General features: G+C 49.1%; 1 protein-coding gene and 1 long non-coding RNA gene across 3 annotated transcripts in view; one reads left to right on the top strand and one right to left on the bottom strand.

The window, feature by feature from the left end:
• The window catches only part of EVA1C (eva-1 homolog C), a 77,583-nt gene extending 58,905 nt beyond the window's left edge, over positions 1-18,678 (bottom strand). For both annotated transcript variants that reach the window (XM_049627924.1, XM_049627923.1), the window contains exon 1: positions 18,190-18,678. In XM_049627924.1, coding sequence (XP_049483881.1) covers positions 18,190-18,349 — 160 coding nt within the window. In that variant the 5' untranslated portion in view covers positions 18,350-18,678. The remainder of the gene's footprint in view (positions 1-18,189) is intronic.
• Positions 178-2,759, top strand: LOC125920771 (uncharacterized). The gene is made up of 2 exons (XR_007457189.1): positions 178-617; positions 1,679-2,759. It is a non-coding gene; the product is annotated as an uncharacterized LOC125920771 (long non-coding RNA).
• Positions 18,679-19,506: the final 828 nt, after the last annotated feature.

The raw sequence follows: 19,506 nt of genomic DNA on the forward strand, positions 1-19,506 counted from the left end.
AGGGGGCAGCGGGACGCGATTCAACCCATAACTGCTCCGCCCGGAGTCGAGCCTCTATATAAACATTCTTCTTCACCTTGACTCCCTCCGTTTATTCTTGTTTTCTTCAAAGGTATGAGGAAGAGGCCAGCAAGAGCTTGAGTTTGGGGAACCCAAACGTGTTGTGGTCACAATCTCCATGGCAACATGATGCTTCTCCAGCCGCGCTCAGCTGCCCAGGTAAATACGTGGAGGAAGGAGAGGGAACAAAGAAAAGGGAATGGCACGTTCTGATAAGAAGCCAAAGCCAACCACGGGCAGAAATACCGACAGCGAGGCAGAGAGGGAAGGCGGCTCACTGCCCCGTCTCCCCGCAGCTGCCCCAGAGCCCACAGGGGAACTGGGATACAGGCGGACAGAAATCGACGGCAACCCCTTCTCGACCTCAGCCAACACACTGTTCCCTACACGCGCGCAGAAGGAAAAGCAAGTTTGGATGATCTGTGAAGACGACAGATTTCACCTGCGGAGCAGAAAGGCCTTCTGAGCCCTTGGCAAAGTGGAGGCCTTCGACGAACTGAACTTCTGATGTTCTTTGAAGTGGTGAGAATCGCACCTGATCCGGAGATAAGCAACAGGTGGGAAACTGGGTGAGTTACCGGAAGGGTCAAGCCGGGCACCGCCTTAACTGAAAGTATTTCTGGGGCTAATTTGGAAGGCATCAACCCCCAAGGAAAAAAAAAAACAGACGGAGCTGGGAGGTGGGTCAGAGCCTAGACAGCGAGAGGCACTCCGATGGGGTCTTATCCGCACCTCTCTCCTTAATCCACAGCCCCTCCCGCGCTCATGCTCTCCTCTCTTCATCCCAACACCAGGACTAACACTGATGGTGCCTTCTCTGGAGCAGTTCCCCTTGCCAAAGCTCCAGGTCCCAGAACCTTTCCCTCTCCACTCTCTCCCGCTCTAAGGCCTCCTTATCCTGAGTAGAAGACGCTCACAGCTTTTCTAGACACATTACCAACTAAAAGGCTCAATGCATCAATGTGAGCATGGTGGGCAAGGGCACCTGCAATCTAAGAGGCCCCACCCACCTTCACCGAACATCAAAGCTCACTTTGGAACCACGAGTGACGGAACACCACATTCCTCCCCATGTGACGCACAGAAAACGCAAGGTCGCTGCTGTGACGGTCCTGCCCAAATGCATGGGGATATAATCACGACACACGAGACGGATCCAAACTCAGGGACATCTCTAACATAACCGTCCTGTAATCTTCACAAACGCCAGCGTCATGAAAGATAAAGGCTGGGGGACTGTCCCAGGCCACAAGGACACTAAAGAGACATGAAACCTGAAAAATCCCAGTGAGTAGGGATTTTCTTTTGCTCTAAAGTAGGTTATGGGGACAACTAGTGAAATCTGAATGAGGGCTGTAGATTAGAAAACAGTACCACGGCAGGTTAATTCTGATCATTGTTCTTGGTTCTGTGAGTCCCCGTTCTTGAGAACACACAGAAGCATTTAGGAGTAAAGACATCTTGCCTGTGACTTGCAAAAGAATGAAGCATATGTGATACAATGGTAACACTTGGGGAATCTGAGCAAAAGGTATAAAGGAAGTCTCTGTATTACTCTTGCAAATTTTCTGAGTCTGGAAAAATAATAGTAATTTTTTAACATTTAATAAACATACAGATGAATGGCACAAAAACAGACACTCGGATCAATGGAACAGAATAGAGAACCCAGAAATGGACCCACAAACGTATGGCCAACTAATCTTTGACAAAGCAGGAAAGAATATCCAATGGAATAAAGACAGTCTCTTCAGCAAATGGTGCTGGGAAAACTGGACAGCGACATGCAGAAGAATGAACCTGGACCACTTTCCTACCCCATACACAAAAATAAACACAAAATGGATGAAAGACCTAAATGTAAGACAGGAAGCCATCAAAATCCTCAAGGAGAAAGCAGGCAAGAGCCTCTTGGACCTTGGCCTCAGCAACTTCTTACTCAACATGTCTCCAGAGGCAAGGAAAGCAAAAGCAAAAAAGGAACAATTGGGACCTCATCAAAATAAAAAGCTTCTGGGGGCACCTGGGTGGCTCAGTTGGTTAAGCGACCGACTTCGGCTCAGGTCATGATCTCGCAGTTTGGAAGTTTGAGCCCCGTGTCAGGCTCTGTGCTGACAGCTCAGAGCCTGGAGCCTGCTTCAGATTCTGTATCTCCCTCTCTCTCTGCCCCTCCCCTGCTCACACTCTGTGTCTCTCTGTCTCTCAATAATAAATAAATGTTAAAAATTTTTTTAATAAAATTAAAAAAAATAAAAAGCTTCTGCACAGCAAAGGAAACAATCAGCACAACTAAAAGGCAACCGATGGAATGAGAGAAGATATTTGCAAACGACATGTCAGATAAAGGGTTAGTATCCAAAATCTATAAAGAGCTTACCAAACTCAACACCCAAAAAACAAATGATCCAGTGAAGAAATGGGCAAAAGACATGCATAGACACTTCTCCAAAGAAGACATCCAGATGGCCAACCGACCCATGAAAAAATGCTCAACGTCACTCATCATCAGGGAAATACAAATCAAAGCCACACTGAGATACCACCTCACACCTGTCAGAATGGCTCACATGAACAACTCAGGCAACAACAGATGTCGGCGAGGATGCGGAGAAAGAGGATCTCTTTTGCATTGTTGGTGGCAAGGCAAGCTGGTGCAGCCACTCTGGAAAACAGTATGGAGGCTCCTCAAAAAACTAAAAATAGAACTATCCTACGACCCAGCAATTGCACTTCTAGGTATTTATCCATGGGATACAGGTGTGCTGTTTCGAAGGGACACATGTACCCCCATGTTTATAGCAGCACTATCGACAATAGCCAAAGTATGGAAAGAGCCCAAATGTCCATGGATGGATGAATGGATAAAAAAGATGTGATATATATATATATGTATGTATACATATATATACATACACACACACACACACACACACACACACACACACACACAATGGAGTATTACTCGGCAATCCAAAAGGATGAAATCTTGCCATTTGCAACTACGTGGATGGAACTGGAGGGGATTATGCTAAGTGAGATTAGTCAGTCAGAGAAAGACAAATATCATATGACTTCACTCATATGAGGACTTTTAAGAGACCAAACAGATGAACGTAAGGGAAGGGAAGCAAAAATAATATAAAAACAAGGAGGGGAACAAAACAGAAGAGACTCTTAAATGCAGAGAACAAACTGAGGGTTGTTGGGGGCGGGGGGTTGTATGTGGGGGAGGGATGGGATAAATGGGCAAGGAGCATTAAGGAAGACACGTGCTGGGATGAGCACTGGGTGTTATAACCTAGGGATGAATCACGGGAATCTACTCCTGAAATCATTATTGCACTGTATGCTAACTAATTTGGATGTAAATAAATAAATAAATAAATAAATGAAATGAAATGAAATGAAATGAAATGAAATGAAAAACTCATTTCCTCATGGTATAGTGGTTTTTTTTAAACCTTTTGGGGGCCACGGACACCTATCTGGCAGTGTGTTGATGTTTACGAACCCTTCTCACAACGACGTTTTTAATGCACAAATAAAATACACGAGGCTAAAAGAAAAAGAAAAAGAAAAAATAAACATACAGATGGATTACAAGCGTGCAGTGCTTTCCAGTAGGGTCCCAACTTTGGCTGCACCACAGAGTCACCTCAGGGGATTTAAAAACGTCAATGCCCACGCCCCAGCCCAGAGATACAGATTCACTCAGCCTGGGGTGAAGCTTCAGACATCACTACATTGGAAAAGCAGCCCCCCCTGCCCCACCCCAAGGTGATTCTAGCATAAAACCCAGAGGAATGACAAACAGCCTGGGGTATTGTGAAGCGAGGGGGGAGCTCTGAGCTGGGGATCTTTCTGAGCCCCTCCGCTCCGCTTCCTGTGAGAGCTGATCCTGGGAGCAACACAGTGACTCAAGCCAGGTGCCGAGTCCCGGGTCCCGTCTTGGTCCCGCCACCATTAAGCTGAGAAACGTCCTGGTCGGTCCCTTCCCCGTGCCCAGCCTGGGTTCTCTCCCCCGTGGATGAGACCAAACGAGGGCAGCCTCAAGGCACAATGATTCACCAGCACTTGCTTCTGGGGGCCCCAGGGCTCCAGGGTGGGTTGACACAGGATGACAGCCTCAAAGCCTTGTGACATCCAGGTGGCAGAAAAAGAACCAGGTGAGTCGGGCTGGCCGACTTCTGGTATTGCTGGCAGGTCCTGTCACAGTCTGGGTGACTCCCTAGAGGCCCCTCCCTTCCCAAGGACTGAAGTCTGGGGAAGTTCTTGGAAAAGGTGCTGGAGGAGGAAGGGGACACGAGTCCTTCTCCAAGCGACAGAGAGGCAAGCTGGGCAGGCCAAGCTCCCGAGGGGCAGCTGGGCACCTGCCACTGGCCCTTTCACGAGGCAGGCCTGACAGAGGCTCTGTGGGAAGAAGGTGCTAAGGAAGGTGCTCCGTCCCGATCCCAGAACTCCACTTCTGCCCCGCTCTAGACTCCCCTTCTAGAACAGCACTGCTCAGGGGGCGCCTGGGTGGCTCAGCTGGTTGAGTGTCCCACTTCGGCTCAGGTCATGATCTTGTCGTTCCTGAGCTCAAGCCCTGTGTTGGGCTCCGTGCTGACAGCTCAGAGCCTGGAGCCTGTTTCAGATTCTGTCTCTCTCTCTCTCTTTCTCTCTCTCTCTCTCTCTCTCTCTCTCTCTCTCCCCCTCCCCCGCTCTCACATTTTCTCTCTCTCTCTCTCTCAAAAATAAATTAACATGAAAAAACAAAATTAAAACTGCACTGTCTCAGGTTGGTGGCCCCGGCCATGCATGGCTATTGGGCCCTTGAGACGCGGCCGGTCAGACCTGAGATGTGATGTGGTAAATACACACCAGATTCCCAAGTCTTGGTGAGCCGAAAAGAAACGTAAACATCTGATTAGTAATTTTTAACGTATTCATCTCGAAATGAGGACACGTTGGGTGAAAAAAAATTTGACTATGGAAATTCATTTCACCTCTTGCTTTCACTTTTGCCAACGGGGCTACCAGACTAGCTGGCATTACATCACATTTGTCCTGCACGGCTCTGTTCTAACGTGTGCGTAATGTCCTGTGCACCACACTGCCCTGGCAGAATTGTATTACAGTCCAATGGAGAAAGGGTTTCGTACGCAAGGACATCAGTCCTGGACCCCTAAAAGCCCGTCAGTCAGAAGTGCTTACGACTTCCCCCTGTGGTTCGCAGACTTCTGTGATCCCGGCAAATCCACTCCTCCCCACAGCCCACGGAAGGGCCGATACTGTCAGGGAATGTCCATTCCTCTCAGCTTTCTTGAATAACAAAACGATAATTACATTAATTCACAACCTAGCCCTCAGCACCGTGATTTTAACCCCATCTGTGCGGCTGAACCACACACATCTGACCTCCGTAAAGTAAAGCTTTCAATGAATATACCAGACCTTGTATACGCTACCTAATGCTTTACCTTCCCACAGAAAGAGAAGATGTGGGTAATGAAAATAAACGGTGCAGAGTAGACTCAAGTCTACATTCCAGAAGGTTCCACAGGATTCCCCGGAAATCTTTGGTTTGGGTTTGGTTTGCATGTGACTGTCTGACTGCCTTCTAAGGATAAGAGTCCCTTTGCTTCTGTGCGTGTGTGTGTTTTAGCTACATAGACAGGAGTAATTAATTAAGACGTGCCCTCTGGTCAGGCCTTCTTCACATTAACTGATCTGGGACCACGGAGAGCTGAGGCGGGTTTATGTGTGTTCTGTTTCCAGACACTGATCTTCTCCATGGTCTGATTTTATCTTGGACCCAACCTGGTATAATCCATGCTGTGTGTAGAGTCTCCACGTTAAGTTTCCCATTATGGAAACAAACAAACAAACAAACAAACTTAAATTCAGGGGCTGTCTAGGTCTTTAAGGGACTTTTCCAGAAACCAGCAAGAAAGAAACAGAGGCTGTTCTGCTGAGGTCTGGTGATTCCGGATGTAGGACTCAAGTGACTGGTTTGGGTACAAAGCTACTTCCATAACACGGATCAGTGCTTGGCAACCACCTACTACAACTTATTCATAGTTCAGTTGAACCCAGGGGTTGAATATGATGCTTCTATTCTTTCTTTCTTTTCTTTCTTTCTTTCTTTCTTTTTCTTTCTTTCTTTCTTTTTCTTTTCTTTCTTCCTTCCTTCCTCTTTCTTTCTTCCTTCCTTCCTCTTTCTTTCTTTCTTTCTTTCTTTCTTTCTTTCTTTCTTTCTTTCTTTCATGTAGTACTTGATCTCTATGCCCAAGAGAAGGCAGAGACACAGAGGACAAAATGGGTATACATTAAAATAAACACATATGTGATAAAGAAAAACCACTGTTCACTGTTTAATGTTCTGGAAAGGAAACAACTAGGAAAGAGAATTTTCATAATAAATTTTTCCTGCTTATTTTTATAGCATCAATACTCAGAAGTAAATACCAAATGCATGAGGCATTTGGGAAAATCAATAACGTCTTTAGGCCTGCATTTTCAAAATTGCATTGAAACAAAGAAAAGTAAGATCTTGCAAGAGGATCCTCTGAAAAAAATACATATATGCACAAAATACATATATACACAAAATCTTTTGCATATATAGGTATGTACATATATACGTGTATGTATATATAAACACAAATAGGTTTTTACTTTCATTGCAGGAAATCATTTCATTTTACTTTATTTTTTGTTTACGTTTTTTAGAGAGTGAGCGTGAGTAAGGGAGGGGAAGCGACAGAGGGAGACAGAGGATCTGAAGCAGGCTCCAGGCTCCGTGCTGTCAGGACAGAGCCCGACCTGGGGCTCGAACTCACAAACCCTGAGATCATGACCTGAGCTGAAGTTGGACGTTCAACCTACTGAGCCACCCAGGTGCCCCTGGAAGCCATGTTCATTTCCAAAACATACTAGTCTTTGCTTAAGAACATGATGCCTTTTTGTAAAACGGGCATCAAGGGAAGGTGCTTTGATTTCTCATATGAACTGATTCTTGAAAACCCAGGTTCTAGCACACCAAATAGGCAGGGACGAGAAAAAGAGCAAAGCCCTCCTGTTGGACGGCATTCTTACATCACCCACTTTAAAATCAAATCTGAAACAGAGTTCTGACAGGCCTGCTATTTTCTTCAGTGCCAACAGCCACACAATAGACCTTTTTTTTTTTTTTTTTTTTGGACAAAGCTCTTAAAATGCTTGGAGATTCAGATGTACTGAGTCACCAGGGTTCACAAACACTGCGCACCCGTTCTTGCGGGTGCCCCGTCCCCTCCTTTGGAAACGATACTATATTTTATCTGTGTTTGGCCGAAGGAAAGAAATATTTTCATTAGACTCGCAAGCTGTTTGAAAGAGGGTGACTGGGGAGGGGCAGGTCTGAAAGTGGGTGGCTGTCCTTTGATCTGGTGGCCTCCGAGCAGGGGTGGCAAAGTTACCATTTTAGAGGGACCTGTTGGTTTTCCTTCCACGCGGCGTGCGCGCTGCAACGGTGCTCAACCCCACGGCCACATCGGCTTCAAGCGCGCCCTGGTAAGTGCGTAACATTCAGCACCGGGCGTGGTGAACAGTGTCGCTCTGGAAGAACACTCTTCCTGCAATTAGCCCTCTTAGAAACATCTCGAACTTGTCTCTCTGCAGGGTGTGTAACACGCAGCACCGAGAGGTGGACGCAACGCTTCACAGACACAACCGTGGGTATGATGTGCCAGGAGCCGTGTGAATGAGGGTGTGCAGGGGTGGGTGGGGGTGGGGGTCGTAGAGAGCAGGTGCAAGAGGGACCGGGAGGAAAGGAGGAGGAGGCGGGGAGAGACGCTGCCGAGGGAAAGCAGATCTAGGCACAGTTTTTGTGACTTACACTCTCTCTCTTTAAAATGCAAACCAAATTGCACCCCCCCTCCCCGTCACAGGACTGCTTCGCCGAGTTGTGAAATAATTGAGAGGTGTTGCAAATGCATCCACGCGCCGCGAGTGAGCAACCGACTTCAAGTCTGAACACGTCTCCCGAGGGATATTTTAGCTTGACGATAATGATGGCGAGTGTGCGCGCTTGAAATCAGGAGGGCAAAAGGGCCCGAGGCAGAGCCAAGTTCCGTGGAGGGAAGGGGTGGGACTGGGAGCCACGGGGGGCGAGTGGGTGTAGACGCGGGAGGTACTGGCTGCATCTCTGTTTCCTGGGCTTTAAAGACACTGCTCTTGGCGGCTGCAGAAGGCAAGCCGGCCTTGAAGGAGGGCGCCAAGGAGCCGTGTCTAGGCCTTCCAGACCCCCCCCCTTTGGTTATTACAAATTTTCCCCACCCTCCTCTGATGCTGAACGTGTAGCAAATAAAACAGGGACATGCCAACTGGTCTAGCCCAGTGTTCCTCAAGCCCAGGGATGGGGGTCATTCCTTGTGGCGGGGGCGGGGGGGAGGGGGCTGTCTGTGCATTGTGGGTGGCTTAGCAGCATCCCGGGCTCCCGCTCACTAAGTGCCAGGAGCGTGGCTAGTTGTGACAAATAAAATTGCCTCCAGACATTGCCAAATATCCCCGGGGGCGAGGGGATGGTATCTCCCTGGATTGGGAACCACGGGTTCAGTCTAACCATTAGGCCAAACGAAGTTTTCATCAGGTAAAGATAAGTCATCTAGTAGAAGGACCATATGGCATTTTTGGTGAAAGTTGACAACCCCAAATAACATGCCTGAACCAACTAGAGATGAGGACAGAAGTCTGAGACAAAGGGCTTCAAAGCACTGGCTTATGGCTTTAGGGAGCCATAACACTATTTCAAAAGAATTCTGGAGAAAAAAAAAAATCCTGGGGCATCTAACTTAAAAAAAAAAAAAGGTAAATTAGAAGAGTGGAACCTTTACACTTGAACTCCAGGGCTTAGAGAGGCAGAACAGACAAGACCTCAAGACCTGCTCAGTGGAATTCTCCACAGCCTGCTGTGACCACTCCCACAGAGTGGGTCCCACAGCTCCGGGTCTTCGAGATCCCTTTTCATCCTGAGGCTGTGGACGGGACCATCTTTGCATTCTGTCTAACCTGTGCAAAAAGCATTTGGCATTATTAACTTTGGAAGGCACGTTTAGTGGTTCAGGCCTCAGAGAATGGAGGAAGGTGTTTAAAAATGCTATCCCTTGGGGCACCTAGCTGGCTCAGTCAGTTAAGTGTCCGACTTCAGCTCAGGTCATGAACTTGAGGTTCATGAGTTCGAGCCCCACATCGGGCTCTGTGCTGATAGCTCAGAGCCCGGAGCTTGCTTTGGATTCTGTGTCTCCCTCTCTCTCTGCCCCTCCTCTGCTCGTGCTCTCTCTCTCAAAAATAAATAAACATTAAAAAAAAGAAGGCTATCCATGGGGTACCTGGGTGGCTTAGTCAGTTCAGCATCAGACTTCAGCTCAGGTCATGATCTCACGGCTTGTGAGTTCGAGTCCCATGTCGAGCTCTGTGCTGACAGCTCTGAGCCTGGAGCCTGCTTCAGATTCTGTGTGTGTGTGTGTGTGTGTGTGTGTGTGTGTGTGTCTGCCCCTCCCCCGCTCTCTGTCTCTCAAAAATAATAAACATTAAAAAAAAATGCCCATCCCTTAATTTTACGACCAAATTGACAAAAAAAAAATCAGACAGGTGTGTAAGTCTGATTTGGGGTTCAAGTACATTTTTTTCCAGCAGAAAAGGGGCTATAAAATTGTATGCATTCCTTGAAGTGTATCCCTCAAAAGCTGTACAAATTGGGCCTTTTCTGGATAAGGTCAAGTATTCTCATTTCCGCCTGTCTCCCATCGAATGGGCAGAGAGAGACAGGGCTTGGTGACCCAGGTCTCTCTTGTACCAGAGTACAGTACGATGATTTATGATTTCTGAGCCTGAGAACTTCAGAAGCTGCTGAACATAAAAAGAGTGAAAAAATCTCCTAAGTCAAGAGGAAGAAAGGAAGAACGTGGTAGCACAGTGCTCTTCTCAGACCCTGAAACACTACTCTGAAAGCTGTCACGAGCACACATCACACTGGCCCTTGCAGACAAAAAGGGTTATTTTATCCAGATTATTCCCCCACATTGCAGGGGAAAAGGGACTCATTTGTAATCATCAAAAGAATGCTGACAGACTTGAAATGGGATTACATTCTATTATACTCATCCGAATTAAAGATTTGTTTTGGATATCATTCTTAGGTTTCCTCCTCCCTGTTCCTCCAACCCCAAATGAGGCGATTTGTATTCATGAGACATCTGAGGCAGACATGAAATCAGACAGTTTGCAAACATACATTTCAGATTCGGTGGCCTGAGTTTCGAATTTTAATGTTGCCTGGTTCTCTGTGTGTGGAAAACTTGGCTCTCGGGTCAAAACGAACCCCAAGCATCACTTCATTCCCTAGCTTATTAATGCAAGAGAAATTTCATTTCAGGGGCCTGAGTGAGCAAGTGACACAGGTGTCCAGAATGCAGGTATGAAAATGTAAAATCTCTGCACGGGCAGAGTTGTCTGGGAGGTCTGTGAGCACACTACTAAGCCCTCAATTCCACACTCTGTGGTACCATTCGGAGAATGCGACCTGCCAAATTGAGTACTGACCCCTCGAGTCTCTTTGTGTCTGTGTGTCCATGAATCGACTGAGAAGGAAGTTTCCCCAGGACAGGACTGGCTCTTTAGGGCAGCCCTGTATCATACCACACACAGCATCTGGTACCTGAAAGAACTGAACATTTCCCGTTCTTTCATACCGAACACCCATTGTGTAGTCACCGTAGAACTGCTGGCCGCCTGGGGAGCAGGTGTGGGTACCTCAGGCTGGAAGTCATAAGGCAGTAGAAGAGCTCAATTCGGTCAAAAATCTGTGTCTTGACTTCAGCTGCCAAAAGGACAAGATAGCTTCAAGAAACCTCCTGCAGGCAAGGAGACGGTAGTCTCTAAGAATGAGGACAGAGCAGGAAATGTAGGCAAAGTGCCATTCTTTGTACCATTACTTTGCTCACCATTTCTTTTCTTTATAACTCAGTCCTTCCTTCTAGACTCAGTGTCCTTCTCCATGAAGGACATCCTTTAGTAGTCCTTTCAGTCAGCATTTATCGGTGGTGAGCATGTCTTCATTTCACACGCTGTCTAGAAGATAGTTTAGCTGGGTATACAGTTCTGCTCTGACAGGTTGTTCTGTTTTGTTCCATCTTTCCAGAACCTGGAAACATATTTCACTGGCTTCTGGCTTTCACTGTTGTGGTGGCAAAGACTTTATAGATGACATTTTTTCCTTTCTTTTTTTAAAGACTGTCACTTTGGTTTTAGTATTTTATGCTTTAAATACAATAGGTATAAATTTATTTTTATTTATCTTCCTTGGGATACATGAATCTGAATTTTTCATTAATTCTTGAAAATGGATTCCAAGATAGTATCACTTCAAGCATTACCACTCCCTCATTTTCCATATTCTCTCTTTTCGGAATACAGATCCGATGTATGTTAAACCTTCATTCCATCCTCCATATCTTACAAACTTTGTTCCATATTTTCCATGCCTTTACCTTTTTTGCTGCATTCTAGATAATTTCTCCAGTTTTATGTTCCAGTTCATTGATTCTCTTCAGTTGTATATGATTGATCTATTAAGCTTTAATTTCAATGAATATATTTTTCAATAGTATAGTAGTATTAGTACAGTTAGCAGATATATTTTGCTCGTTTTCAAATCTTTATCGCCTTTCACTCCTTAGTCACATTTTAGCTTTGTTCTTTTATTTGCTTTTCTGTTTTTAGTTTTCCTCTGTTACTAAGAACTCTGTTGTTTTTATCACTGGCTGTTGCTCATATAATGTAGTTTGGACTGTGTGTTCACAACCAGGATTTCATCAGTAGGGGTCTTATAGAGTCTGTGATGATGTTTCTATGTAGGGAGCATTTGTGTGTGTGTGTGTGTGTGTGTGTGTGTGTGTGTGTTGCCAACTATCTTGGGGCACAATCAGTTTTGGACAATTTTGCTAGGGTCTCTTTCTCTGCTCCTCCCCCTCTCTCTCTCATGCTCTCTCTCTTCCTCAAAATATATAAATAAACTAAAAAAAAAAAAAAAAGAATGTATCTGACCAATTTTAAAAAATCAACATACAGTTTTTAGAAGAGTGTCTGTCTGGGGCGCCTCATTAAAATAGTGACTGAGTATCATAAAACTTCAGAGAGCCCTCACCTCTACCTTCTCAGTTCATTACTTAGCTTGAATGACAAGAGTATGGACTTTTGAAACCAGACAGTTATTGGGTTCAAATCCTGTCTCTAACCAGCAGGTGTAAAGCCAAGGTAGGCGGTGAGATTGGGGGCAGAGGCAGGTAACTGGGGAGTAGGTGTTCATTCCACATGCATCACCCCCAAAGTGGCGCCTTTGCAAGAATTTTAAAGATGTTGACCGGGCGGCTAAGACCGGTGACCTCCAAATCTTTAAAATCACGAACGTCAGGGGCGCCTGGGTGGCTCCGTCCGTTAAGCGTCTGACTCTTGGTTTCGGCTCGGGTCACGTGGTTGGTGAGTTCGAGCCCCACGCTGGGCTCCACACTGACAGCACAGAGCCTGCTCAGGATTCACTCTCTCCCTCTCTCTCTCTCTCTCTCTCTGCCCCTCCCCTGCTCTCTTGCTCGCTCGCTCTCAAAATAAATAAACCTTTTAAGGTTGAAACCTTTCTTTTTAAGGTTCTTTTTAAGGTTGAAACCTTAAAGAAACTGATATGAAAAGATAGAGGTTCTAACGTTTTCCTCCTACATCTGCTGGATCGCCTCGTGTGCGCACCCAGTTTGGATGGCCGGGGTCAGAAAGATGCTGAAGGAAGGAACGGAGAAAGGGCGGTGTATTCAGCAGGCAACTGGCATAGCGGTGGTGGCTCTGTGAGCTGGTTAGGCCGATGGTGGCCCCGTTTCTTCTCTAGCCTTGCCTCCCCACCACCCCCCAGCACCCACACCGGCCAAGTGCCCCAGCCGCCCCCACCCCCGCCCTGCGCAGGTCAGATCCTGAGTCCGCTCTGCCTCATAGCTGGGTGGTCTTGGACAAGTGAGTTAACCTCTCTGAGCCTGGACGAGTACTTACTTCACAGGGTTGTCAGGAAGAGGAAATGAGATAACACAGTGCTCTATGAACTCTTTCTCCCTGCCTTTCTGTCCCTTCCCCGAAACCGCTGCTAGGCTGCCCTTTCCAATAAAGTGCCTGGGAGAGCAAAGCCATTAATAATGGAGTCACTCGCTGGCCCCGACTCCTCTTCTCTGCCGCAGAAAGAGCCAGCAGAACACTTTTCAAATGTAGTTACTTTCCATGGAAACAGACTAGCAGTCTCAGAGCTTCTCTTCATCTCTCCTCTTCTGTGACAGCTGCACAATCCTTCAGACGTTTGGTTTGTTTTTCTTTGGTTATGAGCTGGCTTTTCATCCCATAAAATTTCTGAAAGGGAAGACAACCCCCGAATAGAAGGGCGGTGTGACTAGGGCGTCAGAAAATGCAGAACTCCGGGGCGCCCGGGTGGCTCAGTCGGTGAGGCGTCCGACTCTTGATCTCAGCTCAGGTCACGAGCTCACCGTTCGTGAGTTCGAGCCCCGGGTCGGGCTCCGCGCTGACAGCGTGGAGCCCGCTGGGGATTCTCTCTCTCTCTCTGCCCCTCACGTCCTCGCGTGCTGTCCCGCTCACAAAATAAATGGATAAACGTTAGGAAACGAGGGAATAGAAAATGTAGAACTTTGTGTGCGTGTGCTGGCATGCAGGGACAAACTGGTAGCTGGGAAAATCCAGTCCTGGTCTCCCTGGTGGGGAGCCCTGACCCTGACCGGGGGTGGGGGGCGGGGTGAAGGGGCAGCCAGTCGTGCCCGTGTGCCCCCGAACGAGCTGATGCACACAGGAGGTAGTCCAGCCCTCTGATCACCCCGAGCAGTGGTTCTCAACTCTGGCTGTACTAGAATTGCCTGGGGGGCTTTCAAAAATGAGACCCAGGCCTGGCTCTCCCCACACCAGTTACACGAGAAGTCGGGGAGTGCTGCTTGAGCACTCACACATTGTTCACTGTCCAGCGATTCTAATGCACAGGCAGGGTTGAGACCCACTGCTTGCCTGAGCAGAACGGGAAGGTTCGGCCTCCCCTAAATGGACACCTGTGTTCCCTCCATCAGGACCCGAGACTTCAAGATCGATCGAATGACCATTTTTCAATATTCTGAAATTCCTGGCCAGTGAAACCAGGAGCTAGGGTTGGGTTTATTTGCTGAGCTGCAAATGATGTGGTTAACGCGCATCACTTCCTGTTTGCTTGGGCAGGGAGCAGGACATCTGCCCAGAGAAGCCCTTCCATCTTTGAGGCCTGGGGACAATTTGGTGCCTGGAAGGCCTTTAAAGGCTGCCCCCACTCCCCTTGGGTTTCATCTTCCTCCCCTTCTGCTTCCCACATTCATCACTATATGCCCTGGGGTAAAACCAAATGTGCGAACACAGGCTCACGACCTTTTTCTAGGACTCCAAGTGGGAACTAGAACAATTTTCCACCCCTTCCCTCCCTGCCCCCCTTCCTCCACCTCCCTCTCAATAAGCCCATCAATCACTTTGAATGGAGAGAAAAATCACCAAAAAAATGAACAGGACCCGAGGGCAAAATAAGTTTGAGAGACACTCTGGAACTCTTTAAAGCAGGACAATATACACAGGATCCTTTGCTTTTGATGGCTGGAACCCAAAATGGCATCCCCCCCCCCTCCTCTCAGCCCTCACCCCTACCTTGTTCTCTGAACAAAGATGATGTTGGCATTATGCTTCTATTTGAGAAAAAAAAAAAAAAATCAATGATCAGTTTGGACCTCTCAGGCTAAACCCCCAATTTGGGAATGCAGTCAAAACAACAACAACAACAACAACAAAGAAAAAAACAAACAAACCAACAAAATAAATAAATAAATAAATAAATAAATAAATACAGAACTCCATCCCAAGGAGGAAAAAGGAAAACTGAGTGCATCTAGGCGTGGGATTAAGGATCACAGGCACTAATTTTGCATGAACTGCTCTTGTCTTCCTGGGATATGTTTTTAATGCAGTGATGATAGCCTTCCAGTGGCCACTGGCAGCATCTCAACATCTTCGGGGATGAGCGCGAAGGGGGTGTGTGGGGAGGCTGTTTCCCAGCAGGCTTGGAGGTGATTAGCACAAGTCACGAGCAAGCAGGGGGAGGAGGCGGCCAGGACACAGCCCCTGGCTTATTAAGAGTGAGATCCGATGCTGGAATCCTCAGGGCAAAAAAAACCCAATGACCCAGGAAAACTACACCAGCTGACAGCCTCAGGAAAAGGCTGAAGGAAGAGTTGCAAAGAAGAGAAAGGCTTAAGTAACTTTCCAAAACTCTGCACTGTTAATCTCCTGGGAGGCCCTATACTGTACACACAATGGCTGGGACCCCTGATATTCGGGTACTTTCTTTCATGTGGAAACACCATCCTTTCTCCATCCCTTTCTTCCCAGGGCGGAGGGCTCCCAAGTTCCCTCCACCCTCCCTCAGCTTCAGTTTTTGATGTGTCCCTCGTTTAGAAAAACAAGCAAGTATCTGCATTGTGGATTGCTGCTCTCTAGGGCTGGGCTATTGTTGTCAGGCTCCGTGGGGGACGGGGCAGGGGTGGGGACTGTCTCCTTACAGGCCTCTGGTTTCTAAACACCCCTCGAAGTGCACAAAAAAGAACAAGACCACCTGTCCCCAGGAAAGCAGGCATCCGGTTTGCCCCTGCTCCCCCCCCCCCCACCCAGGGGTTTTGGAATTAAGTGATCAGTCTCCATGGCTTTGACTAAAGCCTTCAACTGAACCCTCAGACCCATCTTTAGAGCTGGGGAATTGTCCTCAACGTTGTGTATCACACAGTTAGGGGGTCCCTAAAAGTTTCAAGTCAAATTGATCAACTTTGAAAGACCCCTGAGCCTTCTCTAACGTTTCCCCAGTGCCGCACATACAGCGTTTAGATTTAAACCTGAATGTGTCTGTGCTTTGAGAAGATGGCGTTTTTTCTTTTCTTCTCCCAAAAAGGTTCCCTTGACCCTTAAAAAAATTTTTTTTAATGTGTATTTACTTTTAAGAGAAAGTGGGGGGAAGGGCAGAGAGAGAGAGGGAGACACAGAATCCGAAGCAGGCTCCAAGCTCTGAGCCGTCAGCACAGAGCCCGATGTGGGGCTCGAACTCACGGACCATAAGATCATGAGTGACCTGAGCTGACGTTGGACGCTTAACTGACTGAGCCACCCAGGCGCCCCCCCCCCCCTTGACACTGTCTCCCTAGTCCTCAGGTCTCTGGTGAGCAAAGGTGATTAGAGGAAAGAATGGGGGCTACTTGTGGATGGACCTGGCATTATCACCACCTACTGCGGACTCAACGAGTTTTCAACCCTGGAATTCAAGTTCACACCAAAAGCAGAAGGAAATATTTTCCATCATTTGTATCATTTAGAAGAACATGTATCAAAATATCCATTTCCCTATCCCTCTGTGACAGCCAAAGCACTATAATGTACAATGTAATATACAGAATACAGACAATTCCTAATGTGACTGATAACCTGCAGGCTGCCGGGAGTATTGCAACTGCTTCACTAAAGACAAACAGAGTGTCTATAATCTGTGAAAACAATATAATGATCACACCGCGATTTACCTAAAGCGCTGTTTTTTCAGTTGCAATGATGTCACACACGCAAAAAGGGCTTGTCAGCTTTCAATTCTTTCCTTACTAGTCAGAGCTACAGGGTGGCTGAATCAGAATTGCTCTCCATAGCTGAGATCAGCAAATATAAAACTTTTCTAGCAGCCAAGAAAGTTCTATTACCACACACACACAAAAAAAAGTCAATATCACTTGAAAAGCATTTCCCTCGCACATTTACCACAGCATTCTGACCCTGTGGTGCTCGATTTTAAGGACCATGGTTTGCTTGCCAAATAGGCATATCTTGGCTTCCTTCACTAGGTAGAAACACTGCCTTGATATTAAATATTCAAAGCAAAGAACCTCTGACCCAAGGGCTCTCAGCTAACAATGACATTCTCTGTAAGTAAACTAGAAACCCAACTCAGCTTCTGGTTTGCCAGTGTTCTCTGCCATGTATTAGTCTATTGCAGGACAGGGTGAGCAGTGACTCCGTTTACCATGATTGGATTGCAAAAGTCCCTCCAGGCAAAAGCCTAAACTTGGCAGAAGATCCCTGGAGAAGGGGGGGGGGGCAGGGAGTGGGGTTCAGAGCTGCCTCCTGGGGTGGGCAGGGGCTGGGAAAGGGTGAAGGCATCCAGCCTCACCAGAGGGAGACCCAGGTCTGTTACAACTGTAAGGACTTTGTTACTCCAAGCAAGTGCAGCGGTAACATAAGAATGTGGCTCCTACAACCATCATCAACACAGAAACTTCTCTCACTTTGTGGTGCCACACCTACAGCCCCAGAACTGAGATAAGCTGTGGGAGCTTTGGTCTGAGTCTCCCAGAAGAAAAGCCTCACCGTTTACTGGGAGGAGAAAAGCATTTTTGTTAAGAAGCCTGGGACTGGAGGGTGGAGGACAGGTACCATCTGGCAGTAAAGACCCAGAGTCTCCGTTCCGTACATTTCTCCTCATCCGGCACACAGACCTCCCGCCCGGCTGGCTTCCCATCCCTGCCTGCCGGCGCAGACTTCAGGTCAGATGTCCCCAGGACTAGTGTCCTTACATGGGCACCCTGGAGGCTGGCTGGGGCGCACCCGGGCTACCCGGGTTTGCGAGTGGCAAACCAAGTGAAACTCCTCGGATCACAACACGTGTATTTTACAGCGCTGGGTGCGGCACCGGGCACAGCTTAAGGGGCCTCCAGGGGACACACATCCTTCAGAGGCGGGAACCTGGTGCTGGGACCCGATGCAGGGAATTTGACGAGATAAACACCGGGGCGAGAAACTCCAAATGTTACCCATCCTTCCTTGGAGAGGGGAGGGACTCCTCTGCCACCGCTCCACACGGAGCCACCTCTGCCAAGGGCTCACACCAGGCAACAAAACTGGCTATGAGCGTGCCTCAACTTCAATCCAACCCGTCTGTGCTCCCTCGGGAGGCTGCCCCCAGCCGAGGAATCACCTGAGCGCACCGCAGCGCGGCGCCGGGGGCGCAGGACGAGGGAGGGCGCTTCTTACCAGAGAAGTCCGTGAGCGCTGAGATCTCTTTGGAACAGACCAGGACAGTGCAGTAGAAGAGGCGCAGGAGCTGCCCAGGAGGCTCTACCTGCCTGCGGAGTCCAGGATGCTGCGCGGGCTGCGGCGCGGGCGGCGGGCGCGCATGGCCCGGCAGAAGCATGGTGCCCGGCGCGATCCAGCGCGGGCGCGGGCCGGGGGCTCGATGGGGGTCCCTGGGCGGAGGGCAGCGTCACATGGCGAAGCGAGTCAGTGGCCAGCGGCTCCGTGGCCCCCCGCCACCTCCCGCTCAGGCTGCCAGAGCCTCTTCCCGGCGCAGGCCGGTACCGGCTCCCCAGCAAAGGGGAGGGGGCGGAGAAGTGGGGCGGGGCGAGGAGCCCCGGGAAGGATCCGCGTAGTTTCCCCGAGAGGAAATCTCCGCTGCCGCCCCGCGGGAGGAAACCGGTGAGGGGGGGGGGTGGTGTTGGCGAAGGGAAAGTGCAGCCTTAGCGCGCCCGGCGGGCTGCGGAGGCCGGTCCCTGGCGAGCTGCCCGCCGCGGAGGGCGCCCCCAACAGCGCGCCGAGGGCCGCGCAACTTGAGCGCCTTCCACGCCTGGGTCCCCGCCCCGGAGACGGCCCGGCACCCCTGGCCCGGCCCGCGCTGGCCCGGTGCCAGCCTCGCCCTGGCTGCCGGAGGAGCGCGGCCGGTGCCCGTGACGCACTTCGGAGCCAGCGCCGCCGGTTGAGCCCAGGAGCCCCCGGGGCGGGGCCGAGGCAGGGGCCGCGAGAAGGTGGGGTCTTGGAGGTGTGTGACTACAGCACCGACGTCCCTGCGACCTGCTGCGCGCCTCGCAGTAGAATCACCAAGCACGCACAGTTCTCCCCATTTCTTGGAAGAGGAGACTGAGACTCCGCGCTTTGCCGGAGCTAACGCAGCCAGGACGCGAACGAGTGGGCGAGCGCGGGGTTGGGGGAGGGGGGTTCAAAATGGGTCAGAAGACTCCAGAGCCCGTTTCTTTCTTCTGGTTGGGACTGTGCGCTTCCTTTGGGTACTGGTTGTCCGCAGCGCTCAGAGGATCTGACACTGGCCGGGCATAAATAGCCACCGAGCGCTAATAATTGGGCTTTGTTTTAAAATGGGCCACCGCATCTTTCTGAACCTCTCGATTACGCGCAGTGTGACCCAGGCCCAGCCCGTGGGCGAGGAACGGGTTGTGTGGCCGGGACTCGGGTACATAGAGGACAAGTGCGTGGGAAGGCATGTGGACTCGTGGCTTCGCGCGGGGTACGGGTACCTGGGGCTCCAGCGACCCAAACCCCCTCGGACAGGCCAGTAGACGC

This window comes from Panthera uncia, chromosome C2, assembly GCF_023721935.1.
Source record: "Panthera uncia isolate 11264 chromosome C2, Puncia_PCG_1.0, whole genome shotgun sequence".
In the NCBI taxonomy this organism is placed as follows: Eukaryota; Metazoa; Chordata; class Mammalia; order Carnivora; family Felidae; genus Panthera; species Panthera uncia.